Source organism: Myotis yumanensis, unplaced genomic scaffold (assembly GCF_028538775.1).
Source record: "Myotis yumanensis isolate MYYU_CA2020_CCGP unplaced genomic scaffold, mMyoYum1.0.hap1 SCAF_7, whole genome shotgun sequence".
Lineage (NCBI taxonomy): Eukaryota > Metazoa > Chordata > Mammalia > Chiroptera > Vespertilionidae > Myotis > Myotis yumanensis.
In genome coordinates, this window is record NW_027223758.1 from 93,524,821 (window position 1) to 93,542,691 (window position 17,871).

Below are 17,871 nucleotides of genomic sequence, written 5' to 3' on the forward strand. Positions count from 1 at the left end.
TAAAAGTTTCCACCCGAAGCTGCTCAAAGCAATTCTTTCCACAAGTTCTTTCACTTGTGAAACAGGGAGCGCGTCCAGCTCCCAGGGCATCCCGGGTTGGAAAAAGCAACAGGGAAGCAGAGGCAGCAGAAGGTTCCAGGCTCGGTCCTGAGCTGGGTGGTCTGTGCCGCTCCCACCTGCTGCCTCTGACTCCCAGGGCCTCGGTGAGCGTCCTGGGGAACCCCTGGCACTGGCTCTCCATGTGCAGCCAGCTCTGCTCAGCTGCCTCTGTTTGTTCTGAAATGTTATGCCAAGGAAACAACTTTTTTTTTAATCCTCACCCGAGGATATGTTTCCATTGATTTTTAGGGAGAGTAGGAGAGAGGGAGAGACAGAGAGAAGCATCGATGTGGGAGAACCACATGGATTGGTTGCCTCCTGTGTGAGCCCTAACCAGGGCCTGGGCCGGGGAGGAGCCTGCAACCAGGGCATGTGCCCTCGAGCGGATTCAAACCCGGAACCCTTATTCCGCAGGCCGATGCTCTATCCACTGAGCCAAACCAGCCGGGGGGAAACAGCTGTTAGCAAATCCTGCTCAGAGCTCTTGGAAAGTGGAACATCAGGGCGAAACATTAAAACCCTTCGTCCCGTTATTTTCCTCCCGACGATCATCGAACATGCATGACCTCCACCTCTGAAGGGCACTGGGAGGGCAGGCGAGATGGACGCCTTTCCCGGAGCCACACCCTGCCCTCTGCGAGCACTTCCCTGGGCATACAGGGGGCGCCAGCGAGAACAATATAGAGGTTATGTTGCTTCCTGGGAACCTGCGCCAACATCAACATGGAAAGTGCAACAGCTTTTCGAGAAACCGCGGCGCTTTCCAGGTACTGCTAAAGAGCAGCCCCACACTGCGAGGTGCCGTCCGATCACGCAGCCAAGAGCAGCCTCACAAAGGAACCACCTTCCATCCCGATGAAAACCAAAGTCCCTCAGCTGACCTCCCGCCGGCCCCGCTAGAGGAACCCCCGGGCAGGCCTGATACCTGTGCTGGCAGCTGTAGATGGTCACCTGCCCGGCCAGGCCCGGCCCCGGGCTCCCCACGTGCACGTCGGCCACAGACATCTGCTCTGCTTCCGTGGAATACTCGACCACGACCACGTAGCGGCCGGCCCACGGGACCCACAGCGGCAGGTGCAGTTCCACCTGTCGGAGGGCCGAGCAGACGGGGAGATGAGCCGGGTGTGCTTACAAGGCAGCCGAGAAACAGGGCTGCGCAGACCATGGAAACCGGTTTCCATGGCATCACTGCCAGGCACGGGGGCCTGCAGGGCGGGCTGCTCGGTTAGAGAGGAAACCCAATGAACAGCATGGCACCATCGATTCCCTTCCGTTCAGGATTATGGGCACCTGGTACTTTTATTTCCTAAATCTGCAACCCTGCATGCAGGGGCTTCTATGCTTTCTACTCATCTCTTTGCCTGTGTCTCAAGGTAAGAGACACTCCACAGCTTGAAGTGGGAAGAAATTTCCCAGTGGAAGGTAAGAGGAATGGAAGTGGGCCTGGAGGCTTTTAACTGATGTTAGTTAGAAAAGAAAAGTTAAATTATATGGATGCAAATCATCTAAAGCGATGCACACACCCTACACCCCACTGGGTGCGCGGCAGCCCCAGCCGCAGCAGAGAACTTGGCGCACGCACTGCCACTGAGCCTGCGAGGCGTCCTTCCAGGTCCCCAAACCTGGGGAGCACTGGGGCAGGGGGTTTTCAGCAGACACGGGGTAGTGGGGAGGCGGGGGGGGGGGGGTAGCGGGGGGGTAGTAATAGCTTTGACAGCAAACGAAAGGCTGCCCACCTCTCGGCCGCCGAGGTCTGCCATGACGGGGTGAGTGGGACTGAGCTGCCTCAGGGCCACGGGTCTTGGCTGTCCATCCAGCAGGAAGTGTGTGGCCTCACAAGCCAGGGCACAGGGGAAGCGGGCCAGTGGCAACTGCTGGTAAAGCAGGCAGCTGCGACAACAAGATGCGCAGTTACAACGGAGCCCAGCACAGAGCATCCCGCGCACCCAGACACCCATCCATCCAGGCACCCATCCTTCCTCCAGCACCACAGTGCCCACTACAGGCACCAGGAGGGCATTCCCATCGGCGGGAGCCATGGAGGAATCACCGCTTTCTATTTTAAGCTCCTCCCCTCACAGGTGCATGACTTTGGGCGTTACTGGGGCATGCACCAGCGTTTCCGAAAGCTAGAGGGTGCGAGCTACTCTTAAGCACCAGCTACGGGGTGCAAAGTGCTCTGTGATTCTTAACGTGGAAGAGGGTCGCCTGCTCCAGAGAGAAAAACCACCCGTAAGTAATGGTCAGAGCTTCCAGCTGCAGATGGGACCTGAGGCCACCGCACACCCTGCAGCAAGCCCCCCGACTCAGGACCCGAGACACTAACTTCTCGTGGGGAGGGCCCACGCGTGCACAGGGCTCCGTGACGGGCAGCTGCAGTGAGGGGGCCGCGTAGTAGTCCCTGGGGAGCAGCACCAGGTAGTCCTAGGAAATGAAGACCAACAGCAATCACGCCCGTTGCTGGTGGCCCTGCTTTAGAAATAAAAGAGCCGACACACAGCTGACTTAACCACTCGGAGAAGCTACTAGTTGACCTCTCCCCACGGGCTGCTGCGTCTGTCAGACTCGCCAGCACCCCCAAAGTCGCTCCCGCGGGGCCATGAGCACTGGAGATAAGAGCCGCAGGGCAAACCTCATCAGCTTCTGATCCAGGGGAGATTTTACCGTCTCTTGTTGTTTTTAATTTTTTAAATAAACTTTTTATTGTTGACAGCATTATAGATATCTCCCCTTTTGAAAGGCTGGGACACATGTTCATTAAGGTTTTGCATTTATTTAGAAAACTTCAAATCCTGACGCGTTATAATTCGGTAAATGCTTTGTCTGTGAGAAGTCGACTGTAAGACGATAGGAGGTACCTTACGTTGGCTCCTATGTCATTGCGTCATGTGAGGGCAAAGGTCACCATTGGTGTCTAAAAGGGAACCAGCCAGCCCGGCCGGCGTGGCTCAGTGGTTGAGTGTTGACCTATGGACCAGGAGGTCATGGTTCTGTTCCCGGTCGGGGCACATGCCCGGGTTGCAGGCTCAGTCCCCACTGGGGGGCGTGCAGGAGGCAGCCGATCCGTGATTCTCTCCTCATTGATGTTTCTCTCTCCCTCTCCCTTCCTCTCTGAAACCAATAAAAACATATAAAAAAGAAAAGAACGACTGCTCACCAGGAGGACCCCCTCTGCCTTGATGCAGGCCACCCACATCCCCGGTGCCAGTGAGAACGCGTCAGCCGGACCGCTTCCAGGGACGGAGATGAAGGCTGGCTCCGTGTTGGGCAGGAAGACGACCCCTCTGCTCTGAGCAGCATCTGTCAGAGAGAAACACGGTCGCTCGGGCATCGCTCTGGCAGCCAATCAGTTTTCCACCTTCGGTTTCCATCCACAAACGTGTAGGGTAAACGACGGATCCTACGTGCAGACCTTGCTTCTTTAATTGCATGAATGGATGTGTAAGAACAGCCTAGAAAGACCTTGAACAGATATCAGCAGTGGCGATCTATGCTGGGATTGAGAGTCCCTTTTCAATTTGTGAAAGATGGAGTATATTAACACAGGTACATTGCTTAGAAAGGTTCTTGGCACCATTTTTAATTGTCAAAAGAAACGTAATTACAATCCACAAGGAAAAAGAAAACAGGTCAACACAACAAACACTCAGTGTCACCAGCATCACGTAAAGGAAAATGAAAATAGGGCCATCGTAGTGACTGACCGACTCCCTGCGCTTGTATCTCCTAGCAATGGAGTCGGTGCACACCCTTTGGGGTTGTGCTGGTAAACTGATAGGCAAGTCGTGTTTTAGGGCTTATCCTGGCTGCCCCACACTGGGGAGCGAGCCCGCAACCCGGGCATGTGCCCTGACAGGGCGTCGAACTATGACCTCCTGGTCCATAGGTCCACACTCAACCACGGAGCCACGCCGGCCGGGCTTAGCCTTCTCTCTGCATCAGGGCCCACTGGCACCATTATGTGTCCCTGTCGGACCCTCCTGCTGCCTGGAGTCTGTGTGCAGGTCTGGCAGGAGCCCTGACCTTCAGAGAACAGATCGCAGGGAGGTCCGCACTCCCACCGCTGTCTCCCGGCCTGCTGGAAGCCGGTCCGTCCTTGCTGCTTGACACAGTCGCTGCAGGTGAGAAACATCTGCACAGCATATGTTTCAAGGGACCTGGCATATATGGCATACTGTTCTTAATATGTTTGCTCCCCTTCTTAGCGCTATGTGTTTTGACCAAGGTCCCCTCTCTGAGAAAGGTTGTTTCCTCAGGTGGGGATTTTTCCCTGGAATTAGGGATTAACAGGACTAAGGAAGGGAATAAAACCCCTTAACTAAGTGCCAGGCGGGTAATTAATCACTTTAACTACAAACAACCACACTTAAGCTACATAATCTTTACTTAGGATAATCTCCTTCAGTTACTTCCTTGTAGTTTAACAGAACAATAGAGTAGTGACCTTGGAATGGAGATAACAAACGCCCTAACCTTTGGAATAGAATGGATGGGATTAAAATCAACGTGTAAATACAGATGTAACAGGAGAATAAAGACAGAACCTGGCTGGAGAACCTGGCTATGCTGATCAACTGAACGCTGCCTCCATGTCATTCCTTCTTCACCAACTCCGTCCACACCTTTGAGAACCCCTGGACCTGCTAGGGCTGGACCCCAACACCGGCCCCCGGAACCCTCCCCGACTGAGGTCCCCCCCTCCTCCCAGAGCCCCAGCTTCCTGCTCACACACTGTCTTAGCTTCCTGTGCTCACCCTGTGCTCCGGGAACCGGTTGGTTTGCCTGATGCAAGGGGACTGTTTCGGGGGGGTGGGGGATAGCCAAGGTCCCTCAGCACCGAAAAGCGACACACACTTTCCCGTGAGCGAGTTATAAACTAGCTTTGCCTGTGGCGACGTCAGAGCCCGGCGTTCAGCCAGGCACACAGGTTGCTACATGGATTTGTAAATGGCAGCTAATGATCAATGTAACAGCAAAGTGCAATAAGCAGGATGCTTAGGAACGAACAGGGGCGGGGGCAGGGGCAGGGGCAGGGCGCCGCGTGCATTGTCAGGCTCAGCCCAGCGCCAGGCAGGCATGTCTACAGAGGAGAAACCGTTTCCCTGGTCCATCGTTTCTTAACCAAAAAGGGTCCTGAAAATGTACCCACCTGCCTCCGCCCCGGACGGATGAAGAGTCACAAGGCCGGCTACCGCCTCCGCTCCAGGGTTCACACATCGCAGAACAACACGGAACTGAGAGCGGCTCGACCGCCCCACGTTCAGCAGGACCCTCACCTCGTTCTGAAAGACACCGAGGCCACACAGTGTAGACGGGACGCTGGCCAAACAGCGGCTTCATCCACGCTTCACACCGGCTCCTGGTGTACACACACGAACATGCCGTGTACACACAGACACACGAACATGCCGTGCACGCACACGAACATGCCGTGTACACACACGAACATGCCATGCACACATACACATTAACATGCTGTGTACACACATTCACATACAGTGTGCACACATACACCACTCACACCCACTCAATAAGCACAGATACACACTCACACGTGTGCACACATCCACACGTAGTTCACACACATTCACACATAGTGCGCATACATGCATGTGCACGCACACATGTCACACCCACTCAGCAAGCGCCTGCACCCCTGAGGAAGGTGGGAATGCGCAGCCTGGCGAGGAACTGAAGTCACTCACGAGGAAGAGCCGTGAGAGGCACACCCTCGGGTCCTCTGACCTCGGTAAGCGGCAGGCAGAGAGCGTGGAGGGACTGGTTAGGAAGCCACAGAGGCGCGCAGCCATGCGGCTGGGAGAAGTGAAGGACAGGGTGCTATGAAACCCCCGGAGAGAGACCCCTCCAGGGCCCACTCACACATACAACATCGCAAATGGTCGCAGAAAGCGAGGGCGGCTCAGGAAAGCTACAGACCCCACACACGGGAGGTGAAGTCTGGACGTAACTAAACTGCTTAGTGAGTTACAGGAAACACTCTCAGGCCCCATCCAAGGAGAACTCGGGCCTTCAGGTGATGTGGGTGGGGCGTCCCAACACCCACAAGCCCTGGTGCTCACACACAGAAGTGCCCCTGAGCCCGCGAGGGGAAGGAAAGACCAGGCTATTTTAAGTCTGATCCACAGACTGCATGATCCAATTCAGCTATGGCCCAAGGAAGTAGTGTGATACTCGGCAGCTGTGAAAAAGCTGTGGGACATGTACACATGGAACACCACGCAGCTGTGAAAAGGCAGGATCTCGTACCCGTGAGACGGCATGGAGGGGCCTGGAGAGCATGATGCTGAGTGAGATAAGCCAGTCAGAGAAAGGCAAGTATCACATGCTCGCACTCATATGTGAATGAACAAAATAGACACAGAGAACAGAGTGTGGAACCTCAGAGGGAAGGGGGGTGGGGTGGAAAGGGATTAACCAATGAATTTACATGAATGTGCATAGCCCAGTGACAGACAATCTCGGGAGAAGGCCTGGGGAGGGGACGAGAGTGGGGTAGAGGGGGTCAACGGAGGAAAAATGGGGACATCTGTAATACTTTCGACAATAAAGATAAATAACAATGATACTAATAATAAAGCCTGGCTCAGTGGTTGAGCATGAACCTATGAACCAGGAGGTCACAGTTCAATTCCCGGTCAGGGCACATGCCCGGGTTTCGGGCTTGATCCCCAGTGTGGAGCGTGCAGGAGGTAGCCGATCAATGATTCTCATCATTGATGTTTCTCTCTCCCTCTCCCTTCCTCTCTGAAATCAATAAAAACATATTTTAAAAAAGAAAGAAAGAAAGGAACTTGGACATTTCCAAGTCAGTGGTTCCTTTGATTTTTTAATCATCTTTGAAGGGGCAGTGGTGGAGCGAGAAATCTGTGACATAAACATCCGGGTGGAATCCCTGTTCTGGGAGCTGGAGCTGCGTGGCCCATGGAGGCGCTCCAGCTCACCTCTCAACCTGACTGCTTCACCTTTAATACAGGTTGCAGGTTGGAAAGTAATGATGCGAACAGGGATTCGGAGCAGAGGAACGTCAGTGGTGATTTGAGCACCACCTCCTTCCTCGGATGAAGACACTCCCGAGAGTTCACCACTAGAAAGCCATTCCTTGGTGTGAACACGTCACACCTGCGGCTCAGTCGCTCACATCCTGTTATGACTCAGGGGAATGCCCGCTTTCTCCTGAGTCACAAAGTGATCGGAAGTAAAGAAACGGGAGGAGCCAACAGCGAGGCGTCCTAGGTCCTGGGACCGTCTGGGAAAGGCCGCTGGACGGGGTCCTGGCCGGGCAGAGCCGTGTCAGTACCCGTGGCTGACGGTCACACTTGTCTAAGGGCTGAATGAGGGACCGGCTGGTGCTGGGTCCGCCAGGGACACGGGCTGGTTGCCACGGTCATCAGTTTGCCTCTTTCATTCTGAGTTTCTCCCCGAGACACACAGCGTGAGGAGACCCACCTCGAAGAGAAATGCTGAGAACAAACACACTCAGCAACCGCACAGAACGTTTTCATTATAAATGTTACGTCTACGGGTGAAGTGTGAACTCCTTCGTTCCAACACAGAGAAGGGGGTGGGAGGGCCACAGCGGAGGAGACGGGAGGGAAGGAGGAAAGTGGGGAAGGAAAATGAAGTAGCGTGGACGGAAACGCCTCACGTACCTTAGCTTCTATTTGTATAGTAATTCGGAGTTTTAAAAAGTGAAAATTAAATAAGAAATTAGCAACATAAGCTTTATTGGAATCATTTAAGTCAACTTGTGTTTATCTTCCACAACTGGCTTAAAGAAAAAATGTCTCCTGTTAAATAAGCCTAATCTTGTTTGGGAAATTCCCTATAAAACATCTCCAGAGAGAAGCACCGTTTTTCTTTAATACCCTCCTTTTCTGATTTGGTGACCAAAGTAAACTAACAAGAAACTGGGGAACTGATACACATATTTACCAGCTAAAACCCAGCCCCACCCCGAGCCCAGGACACTCGTTCTTATTTTCCAGGAGGAAAACGATCCTGGAGTCGGCTTTGGGGAGAGCTCACCTCTGGGTGAGGTCGGGCCACGCACCTGGAGGGGGGTCATCTGGGCGTATCCTCTCCAGCTGAACCCAGGGAACTCCAGGGGGTCAAACCCGAAGCGCAGGTCCCTCCCGCTGGGGGTGGTGCCGTCTTCGAGCTCGTACTTCATGTGATGCAAGTCCGCGAAGTAGTGGTTGTCCTCAGGTCTGTCACAGACAAAAGCAGACACGGAGGAGCAGGCTGGCTCACGGACCATCTGACTACCCGTTGGCCCCGACAGCTGCCGCCCAGCACCCCCACCACCCGACAGGGCGCGTTGCACAGGACAGACGGGGCGCCGAGCTTTCTCTCCCAGTGCCTGCTTTCACTCATGTGAACACCCACACGACACACCCACACCCACGCCCTCCCAGCAGTCAGGTGAGGGCACTCTGAGCACAGCACATGGTGGCAGCGTCTTCAAAACGTCCTCAAAGGGCACCCACAGCTCAGCAAAGTCAAATCAGGTTACTTGCTCTAAATCCATTCATTCATTCATTCACAAACTCGTAGTCACTCTTCACACAAATATTAACATCGCTGTGTCGGGAACCGTTACTAAGACCCCAGATACAGTAGTGAACGTGCTGGGTTTACAATTACATACATACACTCACGTACGATCACTAGAATGACCTTTCTATGCCTCGTTTTCTCCTAAGCTTCATGCCTATTAATGATTCCTTTCCAGAGTCCAATAATGGCGTCACAGAAAGGGATCAAAACTATCCCGACACGAAGTTCCACGACTCCAGTTCTTCAAACGCACACGGTGACACCCCGACACAAGCTGGCAGCACGAGCGGGTGTGAAGGCTCTTCGCGGGAGCAGCTCCGAGACTCACCGCTGGCACGCCTTCCCCACGATGTGTTCCCGGCACACACACACCCCGGCGGGCCCGCTGCACATGGGGGTGACGGCCCCACCCACGTCACACCGACACCCTGAAAGTCAAGACACAGCGGGGTCACCCCTCAGAGCATCTCCTCGCGGACGCCTCCCTGCTTCTAGGAGGGAAGCCGTACGCCAGGGCCCTCGGCTCTGCCCGGCTTCTCTAGTGTGTGGCAGGTGTTTGAAATATGTATGAACCCCCAAACTGAGATGGTACGACCCCCACTGCCCACTAGGGGGCGGTAGCCTGGAGCTGAAAACGATTCAGCAGCTCAGTGCTAGTAAGCTAACGGAGAGGCTGTGGCAGAGGCAAGAGGAGGGTTAGGGACAACCCCTCCCACAGCTTTATTGTTTGAAGCAATGAAACCCTCAGAGTCGCCTGGAGGGACCAGAGAGCATCCTGCTGAGTGAATAAGCCAGTCAGAGAAAGACAAGTGTCACATGACCTCACTCGTGTGGACGCTAACAGAGTGACCCGGGAACAAAGAGACCCAGAGGCATGGAAGCACAGAGCAGACTGTGGGTGCCAGAGGGCGGGCGGTGTGGGGGAGATTAACTGGGACTCCTATGCACATATGCACGGCCCAGGGACACAGACGGCAGAGTGGCGAAGGCGGGGGGTGGGGTAATGGGGGAAAAGAGGGGACATCTGTGATACTTTCCACAATAAAGATGCATTTAAAATAAATAAATAAATAAAACAATATCGTCTCTAAAAAATCCAGTGTGGGCGTTTTTGATCATGCAAAATTTATCTTTAAAACGACTAAGCCTCGCTGTTATTTACAGTGACTCCCTCATCCCAATTATGTCTTTTATTTTATTTTTAAATTATATTTGTATTGATTTCAGAGAGGAAGGGAGAGAGATAGAGATAGAAACATCCATGATGAGAGAGAATCATGGATCGGCTGCCTCCTGCACGCCCCACACTGGGGATCGAGCCCGCAACCCGGGCCTGTGCCCTGACTGGGAATCAACCCAGGACCCTCAGTCCACAGGCCGACGCTCTGTCCACTGAGCCCCACCGGCCAGGGCCCCATCGTGTGTTGTCATTAACCCCGAGTGTGCTGGCAGCAGAGGAGCTGAAGCGACCCCACGTGCAGTTATCACCAGTCTCAACGGAAAGGTTGGCCCAAGTCCCTGGACAGGAGTTTTGAGCCCGAACCCCCGGAGAGCCTGCAGGAGGACGAGGAACTCGGAGGAAAGGCTGCCCTGACGTCTGCCCATCAGCACCCGCCCTTCACTCAGGGCCCGGGCGTCTTTACCTTGACACCCGAAGTAACTGCCCTTCTCCAGAGCGAAATATCCGTCGTCACACGTGTCGCAGGAATCGCCCCCGACGTGGGGCTTGCAGTGACAGTCCCCGTCGCGCTGCAGAACAAGGAGTGGACGACAACACGGGTGAAGGGGACAGAATTCACTGGGCTCAAGGTTTCCGCCCGCGAGGCCTCGTGTGTCATACGAAGTCGTGCGTCAGGATCTAAAAATGTCCAAAAAGGCCCGGCCGGAGAGGCATGGACCTATGAACCAGGAGGTCACAGTTTGATTCCCAGTCAGGGCACAGGTCTGGGTTGTGGGCTCGATCCCCAGTGTGGGGTGGGCAGGAGGCAGCCGATCAGTGATTCTCTCTCATCAATGATGTTTCCATCTCTCTCTCCCTCTCTGAAATCAATAAAACTATATTTTAAAAAATAAAAACGTCCAAAAAGATGACTGCACGCAGTACAATTACAGAGGTGCTAATATGACACCCGCCCACAGAAACCCCACAAATTGCTGCTGGCGTCCCATGTAAATCGGCTCACGTTACCTGCCCACACTCTCCAATTCCGCTCACCGTCCCCGCCGCGTGGCACCGGCATTCTGTGGAGATAAGACAGCGTCCTTGGGCCAAGGGGACCCACGGGCAGCCCCCAGCGCTGGGACCGCGCCATACCGGCCCCTGCACGGGGTCACTTCCCAGCATGCTTCACAGGAGTCAGCTTGCACGGCCGAATCCTAGGGCTGGACTGCTCGCCGGAATCCGAGGAACAGCCAGATCCACACCCCCACCTCCGAGGAGAAATGGCCGGTCTGTGACGGCTCCAAGACAAAGTGCAGCATCAGGGGATTTTTAAATGAGTCGAGTGTCCAGGTCATTGCTGACATGGCCCTGTTGTCAGCGCTCTATTTAAGAATAGTCACTCCACTCAGCCACCTTCCGCTTCGTGGTTTTGAGTCCTGCCCTGGCTTTAATCTAAGCATGAAATGGAATCCCACACTGTTGCAAATGGTTAAGACTTCATTCTTCTCGTTCCATGGTATATCTGCACCACAGCTTTTTACCACTTGTCTACTGATGGGCATTTGGATTGCTTCCATATCTTGGCTATTGTAAATCACACTGCAATGGACATGAGCACAGAAGACCCCGCACAGTCACCACAATCATGATAAAGGAGAACGAAGCTGAAGGCATCCAGCTACCTGATATCAAACTATATTTCAAGGCCACAGAATTGGCATAAAAGCAGGCATAGAAATCAATGAACAGAATAAAGAGCCCAAAAATAAACCCATACCTCTATGGTCAATTAATATTTGATAAAGGAGGCAAGAACATACAATGGGGTAAAGACAGTCTATTCAATTAATGGTGCTGGGGAAATTGGACAGATGGATACATGCAAAAAAATACAATGAAACTAGACCAACTTATACTATATACAAGAATAAGTTCAAAATGAACAAAAGACTTAAGTGGAAGACTCGAAACCATAAAACCCTAGAAGAAAACATAGGCAGTAAAATCTCAGATATTTCTCTTAGCAATATTTTTTTCTGATATATCTCCTCAGTTGAGGGAAGCAAAAGGAAAAAATAAATAAATGGGATTTCATCAAACTAAAAAGTTTTTGCACAGCAAAGACAACCATCAACAATATGAAAAGACAACCTACTGGATGGGAGGAGATATTCGCCAATGGTATATCTGATAAGGGGTTAATATCCAAAACGTATAAAAGTTCACTTCTAACTGAAGATGCAGGAGACTGGGGGGGAGCCACACTAGAATTTTGAGCATCTTTAGGATTTCCCAGAAGAGGGCGATATTGTACCAAGGGATTTTTTTAACCGTCCAATTACAAAGTTCCAGAATTTGTAAGTACATTTTTTTGTTAACCAAAACTCAGGTCCCTAAATGTCACAGTCCCTGGTCCCTCATGTGTCCTACAGTGTTTCTAGAATTATCTTGTTTTGATGCCTTAGTCAATGCAGGATTACAAGCCCACTATAACCGCTCCAGGAAATAGGGACCGTGCAATCTCAGTGTTACTCTTGTACAGCTTTAGGATGGAGGACTGGGTGAGCCGCTCTGAGCTGTGCTTGTCTAACAGTTTAATTAAATCCACAGCATTTTGTTTCCTTGCAAGCTGTTCCTTAGATATATTTTTTTGGCTTTTTTGTCTCCTCTTGTTCTGTTTCAGCTTCTTCCTTAATGATATTCCCTATCTATCATTGATCTATCATCTATCTATCTATCATCTATCTCTCCATCTCCATCTTCATCTCCTTTTCTCTCCAGGCTCCCTCGCCTTCCTCTGTAAGGTCAACAGTCTTCCCGCCCTTGTGGTTCTCCTTGTTGGCTCCTGCCCGCGCTGCCCAGCCCCACTGCCCGCTGCCTCAGCACTTCCCACAACCCCCTTCCCCCCGGACCCTGTGGAGGTGAGCAGCCAGCCCCAGACAGCCTGGCACACAGGCCCTTCAGGCCTTCTCTGAGGCAAGCCATGCCTGCCGACGGCGGCTACAATTTCCATCCACAAAAACACTGGTGTCCGAGGGTTCTGGTGAGCGAGGCTCTGGGTCCAGTTGGAGCCGTGGCCCTGTCTTCGATGGCTCAGAATGTGAGGCTCCAAGCGCCATCAGGAGCCGAGGGCCTGAGAACACCACCTTCTCTCTTGTTAAAAATACGTTTGTACTGAATTCAGAGAGGATGGGAGAGGGACAGGAACATCAGTGAGAGAACCATGGACCGGCTGCCTCCTGCACACCACACACTGGGGATGGAGCCCACAACCCGGGCCTGTGCCCTGACTGGGAATCGAACCCTGACCTCCTGGTTCCTAGGTCGACGCTCAGCCCGAGCCACGCGGGCGGGTAAGAACCACGTCCTCCCTGGGAAGTCTGACTGGCCTTTCACAAACATCTCTTTTCCACAGAGAGAGGGTCCCTGAGGCCTCGGTCGGAGCCACCTGCCCTGGAGGCTGCGGCACCTGGAGCACCGAGATTCCGCAGGCATCTTACGGCCACGGAGCACACAGACTCTCCCTCGCGTCCATCGAGGATGAGCACCAACTCATGACGACTTTTCCTCCGTCTCACTCTTTCCAAACCACAGAAGCTCTGGTCCAGCCCCCGTCCCTGCCCCTCACACCTGTGCTGAGGTGTGATGACACGGTCCCCCGAGGCTGGAGTGGGCAGAACCCCAGGGAAGGCCCCGCTCACCTGCCCACAGGGGACCTGCTGGACACCCCTGGGGGATCCAAGAGAGGCTCGGATGCCTGGGAGGGGGAGAGACTGGGCCTGGCTCAGGGCCATCTTCACCACCCAGGGAGTTTACATAAGAAACATACATTTAGCCTGGACAGTGTGGCTCAGTGGATAGAGCGCGGGCCTGCCGACTGAAGGGTCCCAGGTTCGATTCCAGTCAAGGGCATGTACCTTGGTTGCAGGCTTGGTTGGGGTGCATGCTGGAGGCAACCAATTGATGTTTCTCTGTGTCTCTCCCCCTCTCTTCCACTCTCTCTAAAAAGCAATGGAAAAATATCCTCAGGTGAGGATTAACAAAAATAAAAAAAATAAACACAAATTTATAACACATGGGATTTTTTTAAATTTTAGGATTAAACCCGTTTTTGAGTCCTTAGAGAATGCAAGTCTGAAACTGCAGGCATTTTCAATGGACCTGAATCGGGGAGGAAGCAGGCAGATGTGGGTCTCACACAGCTATGAGCCCTGAGGGTCTGCAGGCTGCTCTGTGAGCGGCAGCACAGGGCCCCCCACAGTTCTGGCGCTCCCTTACCTGAGCAGTGGGGGAAGTCAGGGGCACCCGAGAGACACCGGTCACAGCGCCGTCCTGCGATCCCCGGGCGGCAGGCGCACTGGCCCGTCGCTGGGCTACAGGGCGTTGGGTAGGAGCCGAGGGCGGAGCACTGGCAGGCTGTGGGAGAGACGCCAGTCAGACCCCGGCAGGGGCAGGACCTGGGTAACCCACGGGGTGGGGCCCGGGAGACCCAGTGCCAGTCCAGCTCCGCCTCCTGTTAGACTGGAACCTGCAATGTGGCCAAATGCCCAGAGCCTCCGCTTCCCTTCTGTGCGGGGTAAGACCAGTGTCCGCGGGACACGACTGTCGCCAGCATTCAATCGGATCACACGTGAAGAGCTGGGCGAGGCCTGCCTGATGTGAGCACTCAGCAAACACTCCTGGGTTTGGTTTTTGTTGTTAATTTCACATCCTGCAAGATGGCTGGTCCTGAAGCAGGGCTTGGGAAATGCAGATTGCCCTCCACTGTGTGGGTGGGCCTCATCCAATCAGGGGAAGGCGTTAGGAGAAAAGACTGAGGTCCCAAAGGAAGAAGGAATTTTTCCTCCAAATCACCTTGGGACTCAAGCGGCAACATTACCGCTTCCCTGTCTCGCTGGCCGCAGGCCTGCCCTGCGGATTTTGGACTTGCCAGCCCCCACGATCATGTGAGCTGATTCCTTAAAATAACTCTCTCTGTATGCACACACACACACACATGCACATACACACACTCACATGCACGCGCACACATGCACTCACACACATACACATGCATACACACGCACTCATATGCACACACTCACACATACACACACTCACACATACGCATGCATACACACACATACACACACTCACACATATACTTACACACATATACACTCACACACATACACACACACATATCCTGCTGGTTCTGTTGTTTGGGTTTTAAAAAATATATATTTTTATTGATCTCAGAGAGGAAGGGAGAGGGAGAGAGAGAGAAACATCGATGGGAGAGAATCATGGATCACTGCCTCCTGCATGAGCCCCACACCGGGGATGGAGCCCGAAACCCGGGCCTGTGCCCTGACCGGGAATGGAACCTCGACCTCCTGGTTCATAGGTTGAGGCTCAGCCACTGAGCCCTGCTGGCCGGGCTGGTTGTTTTTCTTGAGAAGCTGATGAAGACGGCTCTGTCTGCTGTTTCTGCCCTGAACAGAGCAAGAGGAACCCGGCTCAGGGCAGGCAGCTCTGGCCAGAATACGCGGGCAACACCCACGGTGGCCCCAGGGCCTCAGGGGCCGGCCAGGGAGCAGGGGAGGTGCAGTTACACTCCAGAGAGGGAAACAAAGACTCAGGCTTCCCGCCAGCCAGCCAGCCAGCCGCAGCCGCAGCTTAAACTGTGAGTTGCTCAACCTGGCACCTCCCCCTTGTCTCAATCCAGCGGCCACTGAAGACCGCCAAGCCCCCACCACCCCAGCGCTGGCAGCCCTGTTCTCACTCCTGGAAGCACCATGAGGCTGCACAACTATTTAATGCGCTTTGTTCTGGTCCAGGTCCTTGGACGCGTCTGCAGTGTTTTACTTCTCATCTGCTCATTGTTTCTGCTTTAGGGCATGTTTACTCCCAAAGAGGATTTAAAACGAATGATCAAACATCTAAGGTGACAGCTTGTCTGCTGGCCCCAGTGTCTCCCAGCACCAGGCATAGGCCTGGACCCAGGACAGGCCGAGGGGAACCTTGCAAACCTTGCATTTAACGACGACGTCCTCCCACCATCAGCCAATGCGCCTTCTCTTGCTGAACCTGCCGCGCTGCAGGAGTCAGGGTTGCTGTAACACCACCCCCTCTCCCTCTGAGAGTAAGTACATGACGAGGTGAACATCCTGACTGTCCCAGGGATGCCCTATGGCCCTGGTTCTGGGGTGTGTCCTTCTGTTGGAAAAGCAGGGGGCGCCTCCCTCAGCAAAGCCACAGTCCGTCCCTGATACTCGCCCACCCACCTCTCGGGCTCCAGGTGGATTCAATCTACAGAGAACCCCGAGAGGCTCCTTCAACCCACCTCAGGCTCCCCCAGCAGAGCTGCCTTACAAAGGGGCCAGTTCATGGCATCACTGCACAAATTTGGCTCAGACTCCCCCCTATCCCCGCCCAGGCCTCGGGGTCCTGTTCACCCCCCAGAAGTCCCAGCCAGACCCTTCCCTCCGCCCCATCGCCATCGGCTGGAGCATCTGGCCTCTTCTCTACGGGAGTGCGTCCGACTTGTGGGACTGTGGTGACAGGTTACCCTTGGGCTGCAACGTATTTATAGGAGTTTTCTGAGAAAAGACCTGTCTCCACACCCAAAGGCCACAGCCACCTCCAACGGGGACCGTTCTGGGCCCAGGGTCAGGTCGACGTGGCTGAGGTTTGGGGGCAGCTGCACTTGGCCCACAATTCCACCCTCCGAGCCTCTGTTCTAGCAAATTGTACCAGCAAAAGGATGAGGAGGACGAGAAAAACAAAGAAAAAGGATGCCCAGCTGGCATGGCTCAGTGGGTGAGCATCAACCTATGAACCAGGAGGTCCTGGGTTCGATTCCCAGTCAGGGCACATGCCCAGGTTGTGGGCTCGATCCCCAGTGTAGGGTGTGCAGGAGGCAGCTGACCCATGATTCTCTCTCATCATTGATGTTTCTATCTCTTTCTACTTCTTCCTTTTTCTCTGAAATCAATTTAAAAATACATATATATGTATTTTTTTAAGGAGAGGAAGGCAGGATGAGGAGTGGGAAGGAGGTAAAGATGGGGGGACATGGGAGGAGGAAAAGGCAGCGTCACCCCCAAATGACTAGGTTAGCTGAGAAAGCCCGGTTGTGTTCTGTGCTTGCCGATAAGGAGCTGGACCAGACAGCCACGCAATTAGGATTATGAACACACAGACAGCCTCCAACACAGCCTCAGGCTAACTCACACCTATAAGCAAGTGGGGAGTCGCGAGGGAGTGGAAATTAAAGTGAGAAAGATACGCATTGCACTACTCGAAGTCTGGAATAAATTACATTAGAACAACCATGAGTGCAGGACTGCAGTTGGCAGAACAACTTAGGGTTTCAACTCCTTTCCTGGAAGGACTCTACCATCTTAAAGCAGCAGAGAGCAACGCCCTGGGCACACGTCCCGGCTGGAACACACTGAACCACCCGATGTGGCATTTGGGGGTCCCGTTGGTTTGGTTCTGAAATTCAATAGACCCAGCAGGCGACTCCACCTCAGAAAGACAATCAATTGGAAGATGGGTCAGACCTTGACACTCGGCCCGTTCAGGTCTCAGGGCGTCTGAGCTCCAGCCACTGGCCTCAGAGCAGCCCTCCAGGGAGGAAACTGTGAAAGGTCACAAAGCACCCGTGGGGGTGGCTCCGTGGCTGGAGCTCTGGCCTAAGCACCGAAGGGTCTCGGGTTCGATTCCCGTCAGGGCACCTACCTAAGTTGCGGGTTTGATTCCCTGTCGGGTGTGAGTGGGAGGCGGCCAATGATGTTTCTCTCTCACGTCATGTTTCTCTCTCTCCCTCCCCCTTCCTCTCCCAGGGCAGGTTCTGGACACACACCGTGGGCGGGAGGAGGTGGTGGGTGGTGGATGCTGCCCACTTTCCGGGACGCCCTGTCTCCTCCCTCCCACCTGGCGGCTCCTCAACTCCGCTCAGAGGCCACCTTCTTGGCAGCTGCCCGCACGCAGGCGGTGCCTCCAGGCCCGGGTCTGACCTCCAGAGGAGGAGGGAGCAGAACAGAGAG

At 53.9% G+C, this 17,871-nt stretch overlaps 1 protein-coding gene across 1 annotated transcript in view; it reads right to left on the reverse strand.

Moving 5' to 3' along the window:
- Positions 1-647: 647 nt before the first annotated feature.
- The window catches only part of LOC139013524 (laminin subunit alpha-3-like), a 59,364-nt gene continuing 42,140 nt past the window's right edge, over positions 648-17,871 (reverse strand). The window contains exons 13-24 of the mRNA XM_070419523.1: positions 15,241-15,312; positions 14,117-14,254; positions 10,865-10,917; positions 10,320-10,425; positions 9,005-9,104; positions 8,171-8,327; positions 5,249-5,381; positions 3,257-3,399; positions 2,426-2,523; positions 1,836-1,989; positions 1,025-1,185; positions 648-747 (exon numbers count right to left, since the gene is read on the reverse strand). Of these exons, the coding sequence (XP_070275624.1) occupies positions 648-747; positions 1,025-1,185; positions 1,836-1,989; positions 2,426-2,523; positions 3,257-3,399; positions 5,249-5,381; positions 8,171-8,327; positions 9,005-9,104; positions 10,320-10,425; positions 10,865-10,917; positions 14,117-14,254; positions 15,241-15,312 (1,415 nt within the window). The remainder of the gene's footprint in view (positions 748-1,024; positions 1,186-1,835; positions 1,990-2,425; positions 2,524-3,256; positions 3,400-5,248; positions 5,382-8,170; positions 8,328-9,004; positions 9,105-10,319; positions 10,426-10,864; positions 10,918-14,116; positions 14,255-15,240; positions 15,313-17,871) is intronic.